Consider the following 21,113-nt stretch of genomic DNA (forward strand, 5'->3'; position numbering starts at 1 on the left):
TGTCACCAAATTATAATATATTTTCCTTCTAAATGACTTAAATAATCACAATTTTGCTTTCAATACCTAATGGCATTTGAAGGTATAAAAATTACAATTTCTACATTGAACCAAGCCCATTTCACAACACAACTTCTAAATTTTAACTTCTACTCAATTAAAGGCATGAAATGAAATTATTAACATAAAAGTGTGCTTTCCGAAAACCAATAACGTGGACAGCCTTGACCATTTTCTTTACTGTTAATTCACGAGACAAAGAGAAAGAATGCATCACCAGTACCAAATATATAATTGAAACAGAGAAATAGCCTAAACTAAAATTCATAGCTTATATAACCCATTCAAGGCTTCGGCTCATTATATTGTAAACATCAGCAATTCCTAAACCCCAGCCCCTTTCTGTCTGATAGAGGAAAGAAGAGAAGAGGAGAAAGGTGAAACCCTTTACTTATGAATGGAACGCATCCAAAGGCTTAATAAATACATTTAATTACCTGAAAATTCAGCTATCTGTTGAAAAATCAGAATGCTCTTCTGTTCTCCCCATTTACCGAAAAATCACGGGGCACCTCACTTCTCTCAAGATTTTCAAACAAGTATACAAAGACCAACTTATATTTCTCAAGAATATGACATCAATGGCCTACACTGAAAAGATCTAAGATCCTCCATTGCTATTAAGGAGACATTCTTCTCCTACATTTCCATTTGTGTGGTTCAATTATGAGCAAGTGCCAATATTTAAGTTGGAAGAAATTGGACCAGAGAGGCATGAGGGATAAGAAGACAATTGGCCAAAAAAGAGGGAAAAATCAATTAATTAATGATCAAAGTGAAAGACATTGTACCCTATCAGGGAGATTCCTGGGCATCGGTAGTGCAGTAACATATCTCCGAGGGAAGAATTTGTGAGCACTCACAATTGCATCAGAGGATGATGAGGCCTCTGCCCCGTCAGCTTGCCCCCGGCCATGAAACTTGGCAAAACGATTGATGACAGAAAACTTCTCTAGATCCTGACATTCCACTCTTAAGTCCAAGATTGAGGCTCTCTTGTCCAGACTGCATAACAATGAGGAAAGATTACAAGACAAGACAATTGGATTAAGCATAACAAGAGCTTAGGGCAAAACAACCAATGGGGGCAACCAAAGGAATGAAAATATCCTAAAAAGTAAACAAATAAATAGAGGCCCAGTCCAACATAATTCAAATCAAAGCAAAAAAATCTCCTTTTAAGAATAGTAAATCAATCCACCTGGCTTCACTCTTTTTTACAAAGCTCACAGCAAATACTAAACTGCAACCTAATAACAGTTTGTACATTCTAATAGAACCAAAAATCACACAAATTTCCTTTCGGGCCCAGCAGCTTTCAAATGTTATTTTTCCTAGTTAACCAAGTATTTATCTATAAGTCATAACCTTAATTGATCCTATCAAACAAGCAACTTTACATACTAGAACATAATAGAAGAACAACGAAAGAAAACATCTTAGAAGAACAGTAATCATCCTGCAGCTAAAACCATCTCCTACGATTTTAATTAAAATGGAGGCTTATAATTATATGATGCGTGAAAAATAAGTATCAGCCCATACTTTCAACAGGCAGAATGCTCCTCAATCTCAAATCCAAAGGATTATAGAGCCTATGCTGGGGAAATACTAAGAACAGAAATGCGAAACTAATACTATCCGTGGATGTGACAAGTAGATCATTCAGTGTAACTCTGCTCATATCAGCCTCATTACCAATAAATTAACGGACATTATAACACCTTGACACCCCTAAGACAACAATATAATCAAACTTAATGGGTGGCCTGTAAGGGGAAGTTCTTACCACGAAACATTGAAATTCAAGATCCATAAACAACTTGAAGGGTCACATTAATAGCAATGTTAAGAAAGACTAGCAGAAGACGAGATTATGCATAAATATATTGGTAAAACTAAACGTCAGTTTACCTCTGTAAATCGTTTTCCAGCTTCTTTGCTCTGCTGATAAACTCTTCTGCAGCCTTTAAGATGGACTGATTACCATTTCTCTCTGACATCTTAAACTTTTCAGAGATGCTAAAAGCAAATTGTCAAAAAAAATATATTAAAAGATAGTAAAGCTTACTAACAACAATGATTCTCCGATGAGAGCCAGGAAAAACACATTTACAAGTTCTTACATGCTTTCACAGTCAGCAGGAACAGCAGTATCACTTTCAGGTATATATGCTGTGCTGCATGCATCTCCTAAGGCTGATCTGGCAACAAAATAGGCCACAGTCTCATAGTTTTTACTAGCATCTGCAGAAAGAACTACTCTTGAAGGAGCACAGAGTAGTTGCTGCATAAGATGTGTTGTCAAGATAAGCCTTCTTTTCGATCTTAGCACTGGCGGCCAATCTTCAATCATTTCAGGTTCATCTTCAACCTGTGATTATATCAATGTCCTTAAGCTAAGACCATCCGAGTTCTAAGAACGAATAACATAAGATCAAAGTAAGACAGTTGAACACTGAACATACCTTCTCAATCAATCGATTTGCTGCATGGGCCCATCCCACCTCTGCCACACTGTGATTAACAGAAAACTTCAATATAATTCCAAAAACAACGAAAAGCATAACAGCAGTGAGAGAAAAGTCAAGATCGCAACTACTTTTTGCATATTCGCAAATTATTCTTGGGAAACTTTTTAGTGGTTTTGGTCATTGAAATGTATACTGTTAAAAGTAATTGCAGCAAATGGTATACTTATTCCAATCACCTTATGCTCTGAGGCCTTTGAGAACCCTGTGTCATTTCTCTATGCCATGGTAGAAGCTCAAATGTCATACTTTTACGCTTCTTTGCTCTCACAACAACCAAATTCTGATTTGCAATATCAGGAGGCAGCGAATGAGGGGAGATGTGCTCACTTGGTATCAGCATGAGGTTTGAGCTTTGCTGGGCATTATCCAGCTGACTAGTATCAGCAGCAGCATTAACCTGCTCACTTGAATGAAAAGCATGCAGACTGTCAGAAGACGGCCTACCAACAATGAAGGGTTTTTCTGTAGCCTTCAGCATGGCAATTTTGCGAGCATCATATATAGGCAACATCTGCCCATTTTTAAATGTCCCATACCGATCAAACCAGGATGGAGCCATCTGAGGACTGATCTGAGAGTGTTCACCCCTGAGATTAGCAGCTGAATTATTACCATTATGGAAATGCTGGGAATCATTCCGAGCAAATGCCAGGATATCATTAGAAGATAAATGTGCCTCACGGTTATCTCCAGTGCTTGATGAAAATCTTAGCATCTTAGGATCCCCAGAAGGAACTAATGGACGATTAATTGGAGTATCTCTCATCATAGTATCAGATCCATAAGATAACTGCTCTGCTCCTTGAGAACTTTCCTGCTGCTGAGCATCCAAAACAGAGTCTGGACCTTTAAATCTTTTGACACTCCTACTACTTGGATCAGTCTCTGTATTTTTCATGGCCTGCACCTGATGCAACAATGAATAGTTCTGATGTACAGCACTATTGGGACTTAAAGAACGGCCAAAAGCTTCAATGTCTCTTTGTGTAATTGCAGGATTTTGGCTGGCATCATTCTCAGGCAATACCTGCTGGGCTTTTGCTGGTTGCTCTTCTCCAACAAAGCTTTGTGGTTTAGCAGAGCCTGCAGGAAACCCAGATTGGCCACTCACTCCAGCCCGGGCAATTTGATCATCTAGCTTCTTTATTCCAGGAAGAGTTGTTTCTGAGTTAATATTTGACTGAGGGTGGGACTTAAAAAAATTTTGCGAGGACCGAGAAGACTGGGCTCCCAATAGATGTTGTGGGGCTGAGACATTGGTCCATACATTAGGCAACATTTTGGTAAAAGCACCTTGCTGTAAAGATTCAGATGGAGCAGAAGGTTGGTAAGCTGGCATAGCCTCCAACACTGGAAACTGCTGGCCTGGGTCCCGCGCATGGTTTTGGTTGCTACTACTTGGCCGAGAAGTCTCTGAAGAAGAAGCAAGGTCATTATCTGGAGCAATTTTGGGTATGTGAGGCGCTGATTTCCTTCCCAATTGACTAGTTTGAGCTCTCTCACAAAAGTCATTGGCCTGCTTCGACTGAGATGCCAACCCACCAAAAGGTGCATTGACTGATTCATTTGGTGTTACCTGACTAGCCACACCAGTAACATGCTGGTTTTGAAGATGACTTTTTAAATAAGGATAATCAGAGGTGAAATCTGAAGAAACATTGCCCTGGATATTACATTGTGAAGCTTTATTGCTGGTTTGACCAGAGACATTTGAAACATTATCCCTAATTTCTCCATGGAGTGGTCCATGAGTTGAGGACTGAACAGAAGCTGTTGGACCCAACCATGTCTGACCCTTCCTTCCTACCTCAGAAGAGACATGAACTGAATTTAGAGAATTAACTCCTTGAGGAGAACTCTGAGATGAAATTGCGCGATCTGGAATTGGAAACCTTTGAGATGGGGGACCTAGTTGTAAACCAAAACCTTGAGAAGCAGAAGGCCTATTATGCTGAAACTGGCCCACCGATCCATCAGAAGTTTCTGCATCTGGCATTTCAGATGATTGATTGCGTTCAGAAGAGCTTAAGTGTGTTGCAGTACCACGTTCACTGGGCTGATCGACCTTTTGAAGAAGCTCCAGCATATTTTGACTGTAAATTTGGAATATTCAGCGCCAATGGAAAATAAATAAGGAAAGCAGCATAACAATATAATAAGGAAAGCAGGAGTGTCGGCATGACCAAATATGGGATAAGGTCTAAATTTAACACTCCACTTAGGGTGATGGATCAAATTTACCACTCATCTTTGAACAGGTGCAATTTTACCACCGTACTTTCTAAATTTCACTCAAACTGATCATAAGTCCAAATATTCTTTAAATATTCTTTCATTTCTTAACAGAATATTCTTTTAACATTACTTTTTGACCATTTTTTAACCAAATTAAAAAGTACAATGATAAAATAGTATGCATTCAAAATTGAGTGGCAAAATTTAACCCATCACCCTAAGTAGAGTACTAAATATGGACCTTATCCCACCAAATAAAAATCAGATTTCAACCATGAAATATCAAATGCTGATGAATAAGTTTTTACAATCATAGCTTTTAACAACCCAAAAGAATATTTTTTATAGCTAAGTTAGAATAGCAATAAATTTCAAGCTAAAAATTCAGAACTACAAATATCGAACTACCTCATTGGAGCTGTCCTGTTTGGCACAAAACCACCAAAAGATCTGTCAGGCGCAGAATCAGGATTTGAGCTTTTGGAAGGTACCCCATCTACTTGAATGCCAGGAAAACGACCCTAATATACAGAAGAAAATGTTTTAAGTCTTCCAAAGGCCTCATATATTTATTTCAAAAAATAAAAGAAACTATCAGTAGGGGTAAACAGGACAGAGAAAAAACAGCTGGCAAGTTCATACAGTTTACATATATGGCCAAACAAAAAAATCACCTTCTCAGCTTCTGTAGACTCTCCAACAGCATGACCAGTAAACTTTGACTGCCCAAAATATACTTGGTCATGACCTTTCATTCCTTGAGAAACATGTTGGGAGATTGCCTGTGAATGTGTGACACTTTTAGTTCCATAAGACGGCTCAACCTCCATATCCAGATCCCCCATAGGATGATACTGAAATCTACGATTTCCAGAAGGTTTACGACTAACATGAACAGATGACTTCTGTTTTCCTCCCCGTGGATCATTTGCATCCAACCAGACATTGTCTCTTATGCCACCAGTGGAATTATGGTGGGATATGTTTGAGCGAAAACTGTCATTGGAAGTTTCTTTGACATTGGGGTTATCCAAGATTTTTGTTACAGATGCTCCCTTGTCCAAGCAACTATTTCCTGTCGAATCAAAAGTTTGAGGGCCCTTATCCTGATTTTGCTGATATTTTGATGGAACCCTGCTTAGTCCAGAGTTTCCTTTAGAATCAACACTTTTCCAGAGATTAAGATTATTACTGTTTGGAAGTTGCCGGCAGCTCTCCTTGGTGACCCTTGTCATGCCTGAATCTGTAATTGCAGCAAAATTATTCAGATCAGAACCTTCCCTATTTACCTGAGGGCTTCCCAAGCCAGAATTCACATTCCCTGATTCAATATTTGCATCAGGAACAGGATGACCAAGACCAGAACCATGACCTCTCTCCTCATACATGGCACCTTTCTGATCACTATTCTGAGAAGGTTGCAATGAGCTTTCAATATCCTGATTTTTAGATACGGCACCACCACTATGTGATGCAGACTCAATGAAGTTCCAACCATTTGGTTTATTGTGCGGCAGACCACGAGGATTATATACTGCTATGCCTTGTTGGTGACCTGAAATGTTCTTTGGACTTACTTGCATATCTGGAGATTGAGCAACATTTCCAAAGAGTTGAGCACTTTCAGCTACAGGCTTTTGTAGAGGACTGCGATCTAACCATTTGCTTCTTTCTTCTGTTAACTGCTGAACAAATCTCTGAGACAAATCATTCTGCATTCTCCCAGCCTGTTCATTTGCAGTCTGAACTCCCAATTGCTGAACCCCAGGAACACTACAAAAATCAAGATTGATATTGGCATCAGTAGGCATGGGAAAAGGTTTAGAGTTCAGCATCGAGGCATTCTGCAAGTTGTTATCGGCCCAAGCTGATTGCTGTTTGCTGCCATCATTGACAATTGATGATTGCATGCTCCCACTTGGAGGTTCACTATTCTGCACACCCAAACCACTCCACTCTTCCTGTACCCCTATATCATTACTAGATGTTTCTGCTACAGCTGACTGCATGAGAGCACTCCAACTTCCACTTTGCACAGACGGAAATGGCCCCAAAGAGTCTGTACCATCCAACACTGAGCCCATGCTGGCGCTCTTTCCAAAGATATCCCATACACTGTCATCTGAACCAAACAAAATCTTTTCTTCAGTTGGATCTAGCGTAGCCACATTCGCAGAGGGGGCAGCCTGAATCACTGACTTCTCCAGGGATGTTTCTGATGGACCAAGATGTTCTTGCCTCCCACGAGACTCCTGCATCAGTGCATTTTTTGGCTGGATGGCCATTTGCTGCAAGTTTTCTGAGTGAAATCCACTATTTAAACCTTGACCAGCTGCAGCACCAAACATATTTTTACCTGGATCACCCTGTCTAGAAACTGAAGCTCCATCTTGCAAGCCAACTTGATCTGGAAACATAGCATACTGATTACCGGGAGACGAATTACTGCTGGCTGGCACCTGCTGCATTATAGACTTATCCATTTGGACAGAAGAATATTGATATGGATTTCCTCTTGCACCACTGCTAGAGATCCCAAAAAATGATGGATCAACTTGTTGAGGAACCAAACCCATCAAACGCACTTGGCCTTGCTCAGGGGAAAACATAAATCCACTAGAGGATCCCAGCATGGCTGGAGAGGCACCATGCTGTAGCCAATTTGCATTTGGTGTCATGTGCTCAGGCTGCCAGGAATAATTTGTAGCATCGTGGACAGGAACACCATTGATTGGAGCAGGAGAAAGGCTACCTGATCCCTGTTTTACAACAGAGGAAACCTGATTCGCAGAGCTCAACTGCCTTGCTTCCGGTAGCTGAAACTGTGGCTTCTGAAGTTGCTGCCTCTGAAATTCTTGCATTTGCTTCAGCATAGCATTTTGCTGTAATACCTGCACGTCAGTCATCCCCGACTGCTGCCTTGGCAAAGGCTGGATCATGCCAGGATGTTGTCCACTAATTTGCTGTTGCCCCCCAAAAAAATCGTAATTTACTGGAGATTCATTAGATTCCAACCTCAATGAATTTTTCTTATGAAGATCAGGGCCGTTTCCTATCTGTGAATCAAGAGCTGATAAGCCTCTAGATGCTGAATCCACTCCCAAAAAGTTTGTTTCACCCTGCCTTGCCTGGAAAGACTGATGCCCTTGCATATAGCCATTTACAAATGGTGGTTGGTTTTGTGATTGACTTCTGGCAATTTCAGGCCTAAAAGCTGATTGAGTGAAGCTCAAGCCATGCTGCAGGCTTGAAGACTGACCACCATGTCCTCTGTCAGACTCAGCTTTTGACAAAAGAAAATATAATCACGTCAACTAAACGGTGGTTTAGAAGCATCTCACAACAAAAATCGCATTACTATAACTGTTGTAACAAAAGCAATTACAAACTAAACAATAAGATGTCTCAATTATTACCTAATTGATTTACACTGAAATTCTTCAAACTGGAAACAAGAGGCCCACCAACTTGTCGCTGGCTTCCAACCCACAGATTGTTACTTAAACCAGGCCAGGTACCGTCAATGACCTGTGAGTGATGCTGGCCCTGGGACAAACTCTCTTGGCCAAGGAAATTATGGATCCTGTCTCCAACTTCGTTGCCAGGCATAGATAATCCGAGCCACAAATATTCAGCAGCTAAAATTTTGTGAGAAGAAAATTACTACCTACAAGAAATAAGAATTAAGTTAAAGTTTTGACATCCCTGCAATTCCATTAGAAAGCAGACAATCATATGAATTTGACTTCTTTAAATCCAACTGTAATTAGAAACAAACCTCTTCTGGACATTTAAACATTCACCCCAGTTGCCACGTTTCAAAACTCAACCTTATCCTGCATGCATAAAATCCAACATATTATTTGTTTGTGGGAAACAAAAGTTTAGGCAACTATCCCAGCATGAGAAATTTTCCACCTTTCTTTTCTTCGGTTGGGATAGGGAAGGTGTGGTGAGAAGTATAAAATAGTCAAAAAAGTATCCAGCAAACAAATGAAATAGCAGCATGGAACAATAACCTAATATGCTTCAATACAACTTGTTTAATACAAGATATCATAGGTACTTATTAAACCATATAAAATTTGAAAACTAATTTTTGAAATTCAAGGGAGTTTTTAATCTAGGATTATTGAAAATGAATGCAAAACACCTTCAACTCCATATGCAACCAATTTTAGTTAATACAAAAAGCACAAGAAGGGAGCTTACTCTCAATTGTACAAATTTATATCATTATAGTTCTTGAGCAATCATATTATACTTGCTATTTTAAAAGTGACAAATCAAAGTCGACATAAACATACCCTGCATCTACAGACTATTGATTTGAAAGCTAGCAGTGCTTTAACTGCGCCTTCATTCTCATATAAAATATTGAAATTAGTGCGGCAGAGCAAAAAAGAATCATGTTAAGGATTATTTTATTTTGGAGGAAAAAATAGAAATAGTTTATTAACATTCATTTTTCCCCTTGCCTAGTAGAACAGAAATTCTTGATGTTCATCGTTTTTCCTTAATCTATTAGTAAAGAAACAACGGTGCCACATTGATAACACAATAACTTCCATTCTCTTGTAGGAAACTTCTATATCATCAATAGTGAATCACAATAATATTGTTTAAGAGGTTCATCCTCCTAAAGAAACATAATATCTTCCATTTTCTAGTATCCTACCGTGCACCCTGAATGGAGCATCCAAATAATGTAGTTTAAGGAAATTCTCTCTTTGAGCAATTATATTTTTGAAATTCGACTCCACAGATCATCCCCAAATCCTAAGCAATCTTACATCCAAAATTATGGCTTTTGAATTAGTCATCTTATGATTCCGATCCTCTTAGCATGTTTGTCATCACCCATATACTAGGTAAGAAAAACTTCAGAACAACTTTCAGTCCCCAAGCTTTCAACTGAAGCCCAAAGAGATATCTCCAAGCACTATCCAAGGAGGGCATTAACTTTATGCCCAGCTAACCCTTAAAATTTCTAATATTTCAACTTGATAGGTACAGTCATAATCAGAGTACAGATGAGTAATCCAACTCTCAAGTACAGGGACCAAGAGCTAAAAAACTGATTAGCTATTGAAGAGTAGCTCATTCTTATTTGCAAGACTATCTTCCAACTGCTGCACAACTCAAGCTAAGAACTTCAGTATCTAGATAGATGCTTCAACCTCAAGTACAAGCAATTAGAGCTTCCATGAAACCCTGTATCATAACCTCCCATCAAAAATCAACATTTTGGCACACTTAATAAGGAATACAAGGTATTATTTGCGCCAAAAGTTGATCAAGTTCCACCTGCGCCTCACCAGATATAGAAGTTAAGGGTAAATGAGGTATGAGGATCTCATGAAACATTTACTGAAACTAAAGGAGACAGAAATATATTTCCTGTATGGAGCAAGAAGAACCAAGTAAAGAAAGCTAACCATGCCTTAAATATTCATAATCCACAGACTAGACACCAATGTGAATATCCACACAAACTGTCTTATAAAACCAAGACTCCTTTTCCAACAGTCTAAAATTCTAATACAACAGAAACTCATAAAGCTTGACATCCTCCTCCACTTAACTACTATATGTCAACCATCTCCATTGAAACCAAACCAAAACTATAAATTCACAAATATTTTTACTGTTGTTCAAACTTTAATCAGTGCATGATCCCTTGAGTTCGCAATGCTTATCACACAATGGCTTGACCAAGGAAATAAATTGGAAAAAGAACGATATTTGTGGATACATATTGATCTTAAAGACATTCTTGAATGCCCCCTATAAAAGAGTGCAAGCATTCTGACAGTAAATCTAGTGACACGATTTTACTGTGAATTCATCATAGAAGACAAGTTCTTGTATCACAACCTTTCTTATTTTCTCACTATAGGAATCTAATGGCACAGTTTTCTTCATTTTCTGGTCAATTTATGTTGCATCCTCCCAAATCAGCATGAAACAAAAGGTCCATATCATTGAAACTTAATAAAAGGTAAATTGACTAAGTCACTAAACAGATATAAATACCAGAAGCTGGCAGCCTGACAAACCAAATAAATAAAGATCCAGACAGCACATAAGCTAGTAATAACACCAGGTGAGCATCAGCCAAGTGAAAAAGAAAAGGCTACCTAACATTACCAAAAGTAAAAATCAAAAACATCAAAGGCTGCCATAAAGGTCAATGAACTGCAAATATCACAAAAGAGAAAAAAAAAAAAAACTCAAGAAGCAGCCAAAGCAAATACTAGATGTGAAGTACAAGCACAAATCCCTTCATAATGAGAAATGCGGGAAACTAAATTAAAAATAAATACAAAAAGATTTGCATAAAAAAGCTTACAACCTTTCACATAGCAGGAAAAGAAAAAGAACTACTATAACTTTTGCTCAATTTAAAATTTTCAATTCTCTCTCGAAAAAAGGCTCTCGGCATCCTCCATTTTCTCAGCAACCAAACAAACGCTGAAACTAAAAAATTCCATAAAAATCTCACATTTCTAACCAAAACCACAAAAGATCGAAACGACAGCAACCAATTCCCATCCCAAAGTAAAACGACAATACAAAAAAGACAAAAGCCCGGGCATAGAATACCAAAGCCCTAGCATAGATTCAGAGCCTCAATATTTTTTTTTCAAAAAATCTAGAGATAGAAAGAAAGAGACATTTAGGGTTTCTAGAGAAAGAGCAGTAGTGGACTTACAGTGAATTGGAGAAAGCCTTTGAAATGGAGCTCGAAAAATCGATCCTTTTAGAGTGTCAAAATTTTGAGAGAAGGGTTAGGGTTTGCATCCGAACGAGATTTTTAGAGAGAGAGAGGGGGGAGAGAGAAATGAGTGTTTTCTTTGAGCTCGAAGAGAGAGAAAGATAAAGTGATCGAAATAGTGCGAAATTTTCAACGAACAGAGGAGCAAAAATGAGGTTCGGATCCGAAGGTGAAGTCTGGAGGGACGAATCCGAGGTTTGGAGTCGAAGCTGAAAGGGAGGGGAGGTTGGAGGGAGAATGGGAACTGGGAGAGTGGGTGAGGGTCGAGAAGCAATTTGGCAGTCCTCTAAGGAGAACCGGCCACGTAGAGAATCACTTGGTGGTGCCCACGCTTGAAGATGTTCTGGCCGTCTGATCTCCATAAAAGTTTTCTTACTTTTTAAATCTTTTTCATCTCAAATTTAATATTTAAATATTAGTAAGAAAAAGGCCTTGATTTTAAATTGTTTTTGTTATTACAAATTAATTTCAGAACTAAATAAATGTGAAAATATAATTTTAAAAATAATCAAATATGAAAAGCTAATTTTGAATATAATTAAGTAATAACTTTTTTGACAAATATTGAATACTATAATTTTAGATACCCTAAAAAAGGAATTTATAAAAAGAGAAAATTATGAGAGAAGGATCTCGTGATAAGGTGATTTCAGAAATAACCACCCATATAAAGTTATCTGTTTCTACCCAAAAATAAATATGAATAGACCAAAATGCCCATAAAAACATCATTTCAAATAAATGCTCAACTGTTTGAGCTATCTGCCTCCTGCCAGGGAGAAAATGAAAAACATTGAAAATAAATGCACGCAGCTGTTTGAGCTCGGTCATCTTTCTCTATCTCAACTCTGGCAAGTCTCTGTTGAGCACCATCGTTGTCAGCTCTCTCAGATCTCTGAACTGTATGAGCTTTGTCAACTCTCTGTTGAGCACCATCGTCATCGGACTGTGGTCTATCTCTCGGCATCTGGCGACATTGTCGTAGATTAACACACCCTATAGCAGAGATGACATCAAGGTACCTGTTATTGGGTTTATTTCTGCAATACACTTAAATTTCTGAAACATTTGGTCTAAATGATAAAATGGATTAGAAACATTGCTCATAGTTGTTACACGCCATGCATCTATAACATGAGTGAACTGTTATTTTAGCGTGTCACGGCTGTTATTGGCGTGTTGTGGGTTAACTAGTTATTTGGGTTGTTAGCGTGTCACAGATGTTCTTGGGGTGTGGTGGGTTAACTGAATTTATGGGTTTTTGGCGTGTCATGGCTATTCCTGGTGTGTCGTGGGTTAACTGGTTTTTTGGGTTTTTACCGTGTCACGGATGTTGGTGTAACCAGTCAGTAATTACAGTGATTGGCGTGTCACGACAGTGATGCATGGCGTGTCACGACAATGATGCATGGATGTGTAACGATATTGATACATGGCGTGTCACGACATTTGACTTGATATGCATGGCGTGTTACAACATTTTACGTTATTTGCATGGAGTGTAACAACACCACTAACAAATTTTTTATCACGGCATGTATTGTGTAAAATGATTGACAATTTTTTTTTCCAAAATTTCAGTGGGGTTCCAATTGTGCGAATTGTGATAAGACACAGTGGTCAGTGGGTGGATGGCATTTGCAAGGGTGGTGAGTCACGAATACGGGGGGTTATGAGTGATTTGTCGTTTGTGGGCTTGATGAAACTAGTTGAAGAAGTTGTTGGGGTAAACTCAGAAATTGACGAGATTGAGTTACATGCATTGATCAGTACACTCGGAGAGCTATCACGGCCAATTATCAAGGACAATGAGGATATTGCATTAATTTTGCTAGAACAGAGGAATGTTCCGACTTGTATGTCAGCATTAAGAGACACCAAACAAATGTTATGTCACATGGAGAAGTTGGACAACATTGTAATCAGCTCAATCAAAATGAGATTTACAATGCTTCACATATACCACAGCATTCGGTCCGTAACCCACAACAATGGTAATTGAGGTACGCACAAGAGTTTGTGCAGCCCGGTAGACAAATGACATTCACAGAACAATTGGCTGCACAATTCCGATCAAGATGTGCATCAAACCAATTTCTTACTTCTCTTGAACAAATGTAATGATCAGGTGAAATTGTAGAATGTGTAATGCCATTGTCAAATGAGAATACGACAGTTGAGGACAACAATGTGAGGTTGGAGGGTGACACTGCGACACTGGAGTATAATACTACATTTGATGAGGGAAATGAGGATTTGTTCGCTATCGGTGAAGATAGATTTGATCACACTTCAAATGATGGGCTTGAACAATCGCAAGATGACAATTCAGACGATGACTGCCTTTATGATAGTGACATTCCAATTTGCAATAATGTTGAAGCCGAAACGGAACTTGTTGGAGGTGTTGATGTAGGAGATGTTCAGTGTGATGACCCCATATACAATAACCCCATCGTTGGTGAGAACGAGATTCGTTCCCTTGATACATTGCTCGATGACAGTGATCAGGAAAGGGGAAATGCAAGGATATCTCGTACGTGGGAAATTGCAGGTGCAGAAAAGTTCTCCTTCCAAACAATTACCATTGAGGAGTCGACATATGCCGAAGATTGCTTATACAAAGGAAGAATGTTTTCGTCAAAGGCCAAGTTAAAACGAGCTTTGAACATGTTGGTTATAAAAGAGAAGTTTGCGATAAGAGTAAAAAGGTCATGTAAAGCTCGTTATGAGGTTGGTTGCAAGGACAAGGCATGCAAGTTCAGTGTTTGTGCAACGAAGTTACCTGATAGAGGAGAATATTGGAAAGTTTAAACATTCCACAAAGTACACACCTGTACCGTTGATGGTTTGCAAGGGCAGTTTCCAACTACGAGTGCGAAGATGATTAATGAACTTATGTCACACAAGATTCGAGCTAATAGAGTAGCATTGAGACCTAAGGACATAATTTGTGAGATGAGGGTTTAGTGGGGATTGGAATGCTTGTATGGTAAAGCTTGGCAAGCGAAGGAATATGCAGAAAGGCTTATTTTCGGTCCACCGAAGGAGTCATTTCAGCTACTACCATCGTATTTTTATATGTTGGAACAAGAAAATCTTGGCACAGTGACTGCAGTGGCTACTGATGAGGAAAAGAGATTCAAATATTGTTTCTAGTCATACGGGGCTTGTATTCGGGGGTTTAGGGATGTAATGCGTCCTACGGTTGCAATTGATGCGACACATCTGAAAGGTAGGTTCAAGGGTGTTCTGTTTGTAGCTGTATGCAAAGATGCGAACAAGTGCGTATATCTAGTTGCGTTTGGCATTGGCCATGTTGAGGATGAAGACTCGTGGACGTGGTTTCTTAGCAAGTTACGTGATGCGGTTGGTTGTCCTGAAAACACTATGTTCATTTCTGATCAACATCTCATCATTAAGAAAGCAATCCAAAATGCATACCCAGAAGCGCACCATGGTTTATACGGTTACCACTTGATAAAAAACTTTAAAAATAAGTTCAAGTGCATCGATGTTTGTATGTTTTTCACCCTTGCTCGAGATTGCTATAAGGTGGCTGATTTCAACAGACATATGAACCAGATACAGCAGATTCACCTAGGAGCCCACGCGGACCTTATGAGAATAGGGCCTGAGAAATGGGCATGTGCATGTTCACCGGCAAGGCGATACCAAATGATAACATCCAACATTGTGGAATGTGTTAACTCATGCTTGAAGCATGCAAGACAAATGCTGATCACTGTTTTGATTAAGTTCATCAGAGACATGTTCCAGCGTTGGTTCCATGAACGATATGATGAGGCTGTCAAGGTGACCACGCCCCTCAGCCTTTGGGTTGCCAAGCAGTTGAGTAAAAGTTCAATGATGCACATCGCTTTCTAGTTACGCCTATCAATCGAGTGGAGTTCAAAGTTAAAGACGGGAAGATGGACAGACTTGTAAACCTGTCCAGGAAGACGTGTTCATGTTGTGAGTTCCAAATAGATTTACTACCATGCAGCCATGCCATTGTAGCAATAAGGTCAGAATATCTTTATTTCTTATTTGAACAGTAATTGACATAGCATTTACATTATGCTTGAAGATTGAGTTTTTAGTGTTTTTCAATAAATGAAATCATGAAGCCATTGAATTCTGCGCTGACTACTACAAGACAACCATTTTCGTGGAGGGTTATTCAGGATCCATTAGGCCGGTAGGGCATCCTAGTGAGTGGGACATCCCCCCTTATGTAAAACAAATTGTCGTCTTGCCCCCACCTTGGTGAGGCCAAGCAAGAAGACTTAGGAGGAAAAGGATTCCATCAGCTAGTGAAGGCAGTCAAGCACGGAGATGTTCGCAATGCAAAAGGTACGGGCATAACAGACAAAACTACCCATACCCATTTGTAGTTTCATCCACAAATCCGGCACCATCTCCAAGTTAATCGATGACTCCACGACTGCGCCGACCCAAATCATGTTCAAGTTGCAGACAAACCGGTCACTCACGCAACAATTGTCCAATACGAAGGACAATGTTTGAAAATGTAGGGTGTGTTGTGAATGAAGACAGCTTGACCGCCAAACTAAATGTGTCTGAAAATTGTAGTTGAATTTGTTTTACTTTAAGGATTTGTCTGCTCGATCATTCTATGAGGCACTTTTAGTTACAGACTTTGTTGCTAAACATTTCAGGCAGATAAGCATGTCAAGGCCTCTATCTGATCAAGATCGTGTTAAAGTACATTTTTACATTGTTTGTAAAAATGTTTTCGATTATAATCTCCATCAGATAGGAGCCATGTATTTGCTTATCTGCTTGAAATGTTTGGCAACAAAGTCCGTAACTAAAAGGGCCTCATAGAATGACCGAGCAGACAAAATGTCAAGATCCTCATACTATATGCGTTGGATCTGCAAAACATGGCACAAATGCACCAATGAGTTAAGCCATAATGTGCAACAAGGTATACAGAAGAAATAAATAAGGAATAAATGTGAGACATGCCATGCATAACAAGTAAAATGTTGTGACACGCCGTGCATATCAAATAAAATATTGTAACACGCCATTCATAACAAGAAAAATGAAATGACACGCCATGCATAACAAGTAAAATGTTGTGACACTCCATGCATAACAAGATAAACTTGGTGACACGCCAAGGATAACAAGCAAAATATTCTAACACGCCATGCATAATAAGTAAAAGGTTGTGACACGCCATGCATAACAAGTTAAACATTGTGACACGCCATGCATAACAATTAAATTGTTTTGACCCGCCATGCATAACAAGTTCTGGTGTGTAAATTTAGACGTACGATTTTATAATGACAAGATAGAATTTTGGCCTAAAAACAACTGGAAAAATAAAGGAGGATGGATACAAAACAATTTCATGCTTGAAGCAATTAGATGGATGGAAAAATCTATATATTCAATGTTAATCAATGTAATGTTGGGTTGGTGCAGCCGGTGTGCTTGGAAGAGAAAGACGACGAACCTGGAAATTAATTAATGCCAAACTGGGGTGACACGCAACGGCTTAATTCTTATGACACGCCGACTGGAAGCAGATTAATGGCGTCAAACGTTGAGTATCTGGAGATTTATGGCTTGACATGCCACGACCCAATTGTTCTGACACGTTGAGTGGAAGCAGTTTCTCGGCTGACACGCCGAGTGTTAGTGGATTTACGGCGTCACACGCTGACTTATTGCAGAATTTTGGGGTGACACGCTAAGTGTAAGCAGATATATGCTGGGACACGCTGACTGGTATCATGTTTAAGGCGTCACACGCTGACTTTTTCTGACTGTGTATCAAATTAAATATATTGTATATAGAAAAGGAAAAAAATTCTTGGTATCAAATTAATTGTGTATAGGCAAAAACATTAATTGTGTATCAAATAATTGTACAAAGTATATTGTGTATACAAAAAGAATTATATCTATTTACAATGAATTGTATACAATAAATTGTGTATACAAAAAATGTGTATAAAATGAATTGTATAAAAAAATTTATGTGTACCAAAAAAATTGTATAGACAAGGGCCTATATGTTCAGGGTTCGCTTTCACAACTATTGGAAAAAATTTCTAGAACATATTGCCGATGCATTTTTGCAATCATATTCTACTTAATTTCAATCTTTTCTGATTGCAAAATATGCTCGATGTACCCTATCATGAACATACCGCAACTGACACTATCATTCTGCCGATGCACTTTAGCTTTTGGTAAATGAATATCCAATGGTATCAGCGTCAAATCCCGTCTCTTCCGACGTATGTTGTTGAAATAACCAGCTTGGTGGCAGATGAATGGCATCATTGTCGTCAAGGGTGTCATCTGACCTGCACGAACTCCGTTATCCTTAGCATATGAAGTTATTGCTGAGTCCACGACCTTGATCGTTCACTTCACCAAGTCGATCTTCGCAACCACCCAATGCCCACCAACATTGCAAGGCGCGAGGATGAAATCAACATCTTCCCATTTTTTGGCGTACGTTGGCCTTTCACCCTCCACATAGCCCCGCAACTCATCTGGAATTTGCATTTTGGCTCGAGCATCTTCTATTGGAAATTCGGTGTGTAGCATACGGATGGTGTCCTGTGAAACATGTAAACATTAGCTTACACTTCATGCAATCAAAAACTTAGTATTTATAGAATTGAACAATTTTCAAATAAACTTACGAAGAATATCATGTCAACCATGCATACACGGGTAGTGTATAGCTTCGACTTCGGCCCTGTCATTCGCTTGTAGAGTAGGCTGAGGCATGCGTCGATATGTTCACTTGTCATTTCCTCATCGGGATCCTCTAAGGTTATGAAAAAGTCAGCCCCTTGATCCCCTAGGATGCCGACGTTACGCCTGCATATATAACATAATTAATTTCATAAGTCTTGGTGGATAACTGTTTCATTAAAAAACAATATTTGCAATTTTATTTACGAACTTACCTCGCGGACTCCTCTTTCTTGAAAGCTTCGTAGTCTTTTACGATTTTATCCCTCACATCTCGACGGGTCACTAAAGGGTCAACAAATGGGCTTGCCATGTATTTGCTCGCCATTTTCAACCGTGCTCGCTCAGTTGGGTCTGAAATTTCTGCTTTACCATGATGGACAGTAGATGACTCTGGTGACGACGACTGTATCTCAACTGCATCAGGAGTGCTCTGACGATAAAGAATGATAGCTCCTGCTGCTGCGTCGATGAATGCATCGGCCAGAGGAAGATGCTCTCCTTCAGCATCATCTAACTAAAGGGTGACATCCACTGCTACAGCTTCTTCGACGATGTCATCTACATGAGTTACGTGCTCTCCATCAGCACCAAGAACGTTAACGTCAATGTCAACACCAGGTTCATGATGCTGTCCATCATCAGCATCATCGTGCTCCATACCAGCACCATGAGATGGACCGCCCTACAAAATTGGAAAAACTGTTAGTTAGCTCATAAAATACCACAACCTATAAACTGTAAAATGTTGTGACACGCCATGCATAACAAGATAAACTTGGTGACACGCCAAGGATAACAAGGAAAATGTCGTGACACGCCATGCAAAACAATTAAAATGTTGTGACACGCCATGTATAACAAGATAAACTTGGTGACACGCCAAGGATAACAAGCAAAATGTTGTGACACGCCATGCAAAACAATTAAAATGTGGTGACACGCCGTGCATAACAAGCTAAACTTGGTGACACGCCAAGGATAACAAGCAAAATGTTCTGACACGCCATGCATATCAAAATCAAACGTTGTGACATGCCATGAATAACAAGTAACATGTTGTGACACGCTAAAGCTGACACGACAACAACTAACTATAATACAAATGTCCTGACCCGCTAATGACCAAAAACAAGTTAAACCACTACCACTTAACCCCAAAAACCATCAAAACCATCAAGAAACACAGTCTAAACAATTGCTAAACGTAAACCATCAAAATACAAGCGAAGATAGAATAACGTACTTGTGATTTAAGGCCGTCAAGAATCCGACCAACGATACGGTCCTCAATCATCTGCATTGCTACACTCAATGACTGAATTAAAGCCTTCAGCTCCAACATATCTTTTTCATGCTTACGCATGATCCATCAGAGCTGGCGGGTTGTGACTGCTCCGTCATTGATTGTTCTTGATTGGGTCAACTATGATTGTTCTTGATTGGGTCAACTACAATAACATATATAACTGTGTTATTCAATAATCATGTATGAAATTGTTGAACATTAACTGTTACAACTTTAATATCTTTACCACCGGCTCGTTAGCAGTCTGCGGTGGAGCCGGACCGATCGGTGCTTTAGGACCTATTGTCGCTTTCATAAACTGCAATTACATATATAACTGTGTTATTCAATAATCATTTTTGTTGAACATTAACCGTTACAACTTTAATATCCTTACCGCCGGCTCCTTAGTTGTCTGCGATTGGGTTGGACTGATCGGTGCTTGAGGACCTGTCCTCGCTTCTGTAAACTGCAATTACATAAATTACTGTGTTACTCGATAAACATATGTGGGAATGTAGAACACAAACCGTTAGAACTGATCTTACCGACGGGGTCGTTTCCACTCTGCATCTGAGGAAGACTAGTGGGTGGTTCTAGAGCTATCGGCCCATGGTCCAACTACAAACACAGAAATGTTATTCGATAATCACAAATGAAATTTGAGAACACAAAACCGTTACAATTGTCTTTACCGGCTGTTCACTGCCTTGACCATGATCATCCGCTTCATCCATCAACTCATTAACTAAAGCAGCGACGGTGCGCATTCGCTTCGTGCCACCGGAGGCTCTTTTCTCCTTCAAGCTTCTCTTTTTTTGCCTCACACCTAAGCCCCAATCCAACTGATCCTCCATGTGCCCTATTGGCACGTACTCATTACCCTTCGATAATGGGACATCAAGGTCCATAAAATACTCTCGGAGGGCCTCATCTGCTGTGGGTTCCAAAGTCTCTAGTGCCTACAACTGTAAATAAACAAATAAAATGTTGTCACTATCGAATAGGAAAAATTATTTTACAAATATAACACAAAAATTAGCAGCTGCTCACTCACTTGGTCAGATGACTCTAACTTCTGAATTGTCTTGTAGAAGTCTTTTGGCTTCTGATTGTAATCCCATCTGCACATTCGTGGGTGGACGTTGTCCTTTGGACCAGAGGGGGCAACTATTTTTCGGAAGGCCGAAATTGCCTCAATTGCCCATAACTGCATGTCAAATGTAACCATTATCAGACCGTTAATCATAAACAACTGCACCCATAAATTTTTTGTTCAAAAGGAAACTAAAAAATGTTACGTTTTAGTACTTGTATCACCCATGCGAATCCGTAAATGTTGTAGCGTAACCGAGTTTCCTTTGTCACGCTCAAGTTAGGAACTTCAAACCCCTTTAAAAGGTAGTCCAAGGTCAGCTTCCAAACATAGTGCCCCCATGGAAAGACATTCCAAGCGTCGATGTCC

General features: G+C 39.4%; 1 protein-coding gene across 1 annotated transcript; it reads right to left on the reverse strand.

Moving 5' to 3' along the window:
- Positions 1-308: 308 nt before the first annotated feature.
- Positions 309-11,826, reverse strand: LOC18604812 (dentin sialophosphoprotein-like protein). The gene is made up of 10 exons (XM_007037475.3): positions 11,545-11,826; positions 8,608-8,665; positions 8,246-8,496; positions 5,504-8,112; positions 5,238-5,350; positions 2,771-4,687; positions 2,529-2,577; positions 2,187-2,434; positions 1,975-2,082; positions 309-1,065 (listed from the first exon to the last, which is right to left on the reverse strand). The coding sequence occupies exons 3-10, from the start codon at positions 8,436-8,438 to the stop codon at positions 831-833; spliced, it is 5,472 nt and encodes a 1,823-aa protein (XP_007037537.3). The 5' UTR covers positions 8,439-8,496; positions 8,608-8,665; positions 11,545-11,826; the 3' UTR covers positions 309-830.
- Between the last annotated feature and the right edge of the window lie 9,287 nt (positions 11,827-21,113).

The sequence above is a fragment of the Theobroma cacao genome, chromosome 3 (assembly GCF_053813885.1).
Source record: "Theobroma cacao isolate CCN51 chromosome 3, ASM5381388v1, whole genome shotgun sequence".
Classification (NCBI taxonomy): domain Eukaryota; kingdom Viridiplantae; phylum Streptophyta; class Magnoliopsida; order Malvales; family Malvaceae; genus Theobroma; species Theobroma cacao.

What these genes read in the sequence shown, in the direction of transcription:
- LOC18604812 (XM_007037475.3), bottom strand. Translation starts at nt 8,438, where the DNA reads ATGCCTGGCAACGAAGTTGGAGACAGGATCCATAATTTCCTTGGCCAA. An exon ending in AACAGGACAGCTCCAATGAG is followed by an intron (nt 4,688 to 5,237) that starts GTAGTTCGATAT and finishes CCAAATTTACAG; the next exon opens with TCAAAATATGCTGGAGCTTC. An exon ending in CAAATCGATTGATTGAGAAG is followed by an intron (nt 2,435 to 2,528) that starts GTATGTTCAGTG and finishes ATATAATCACAG; the next exon opens with GTTGAAGATGAACCTGAAAT.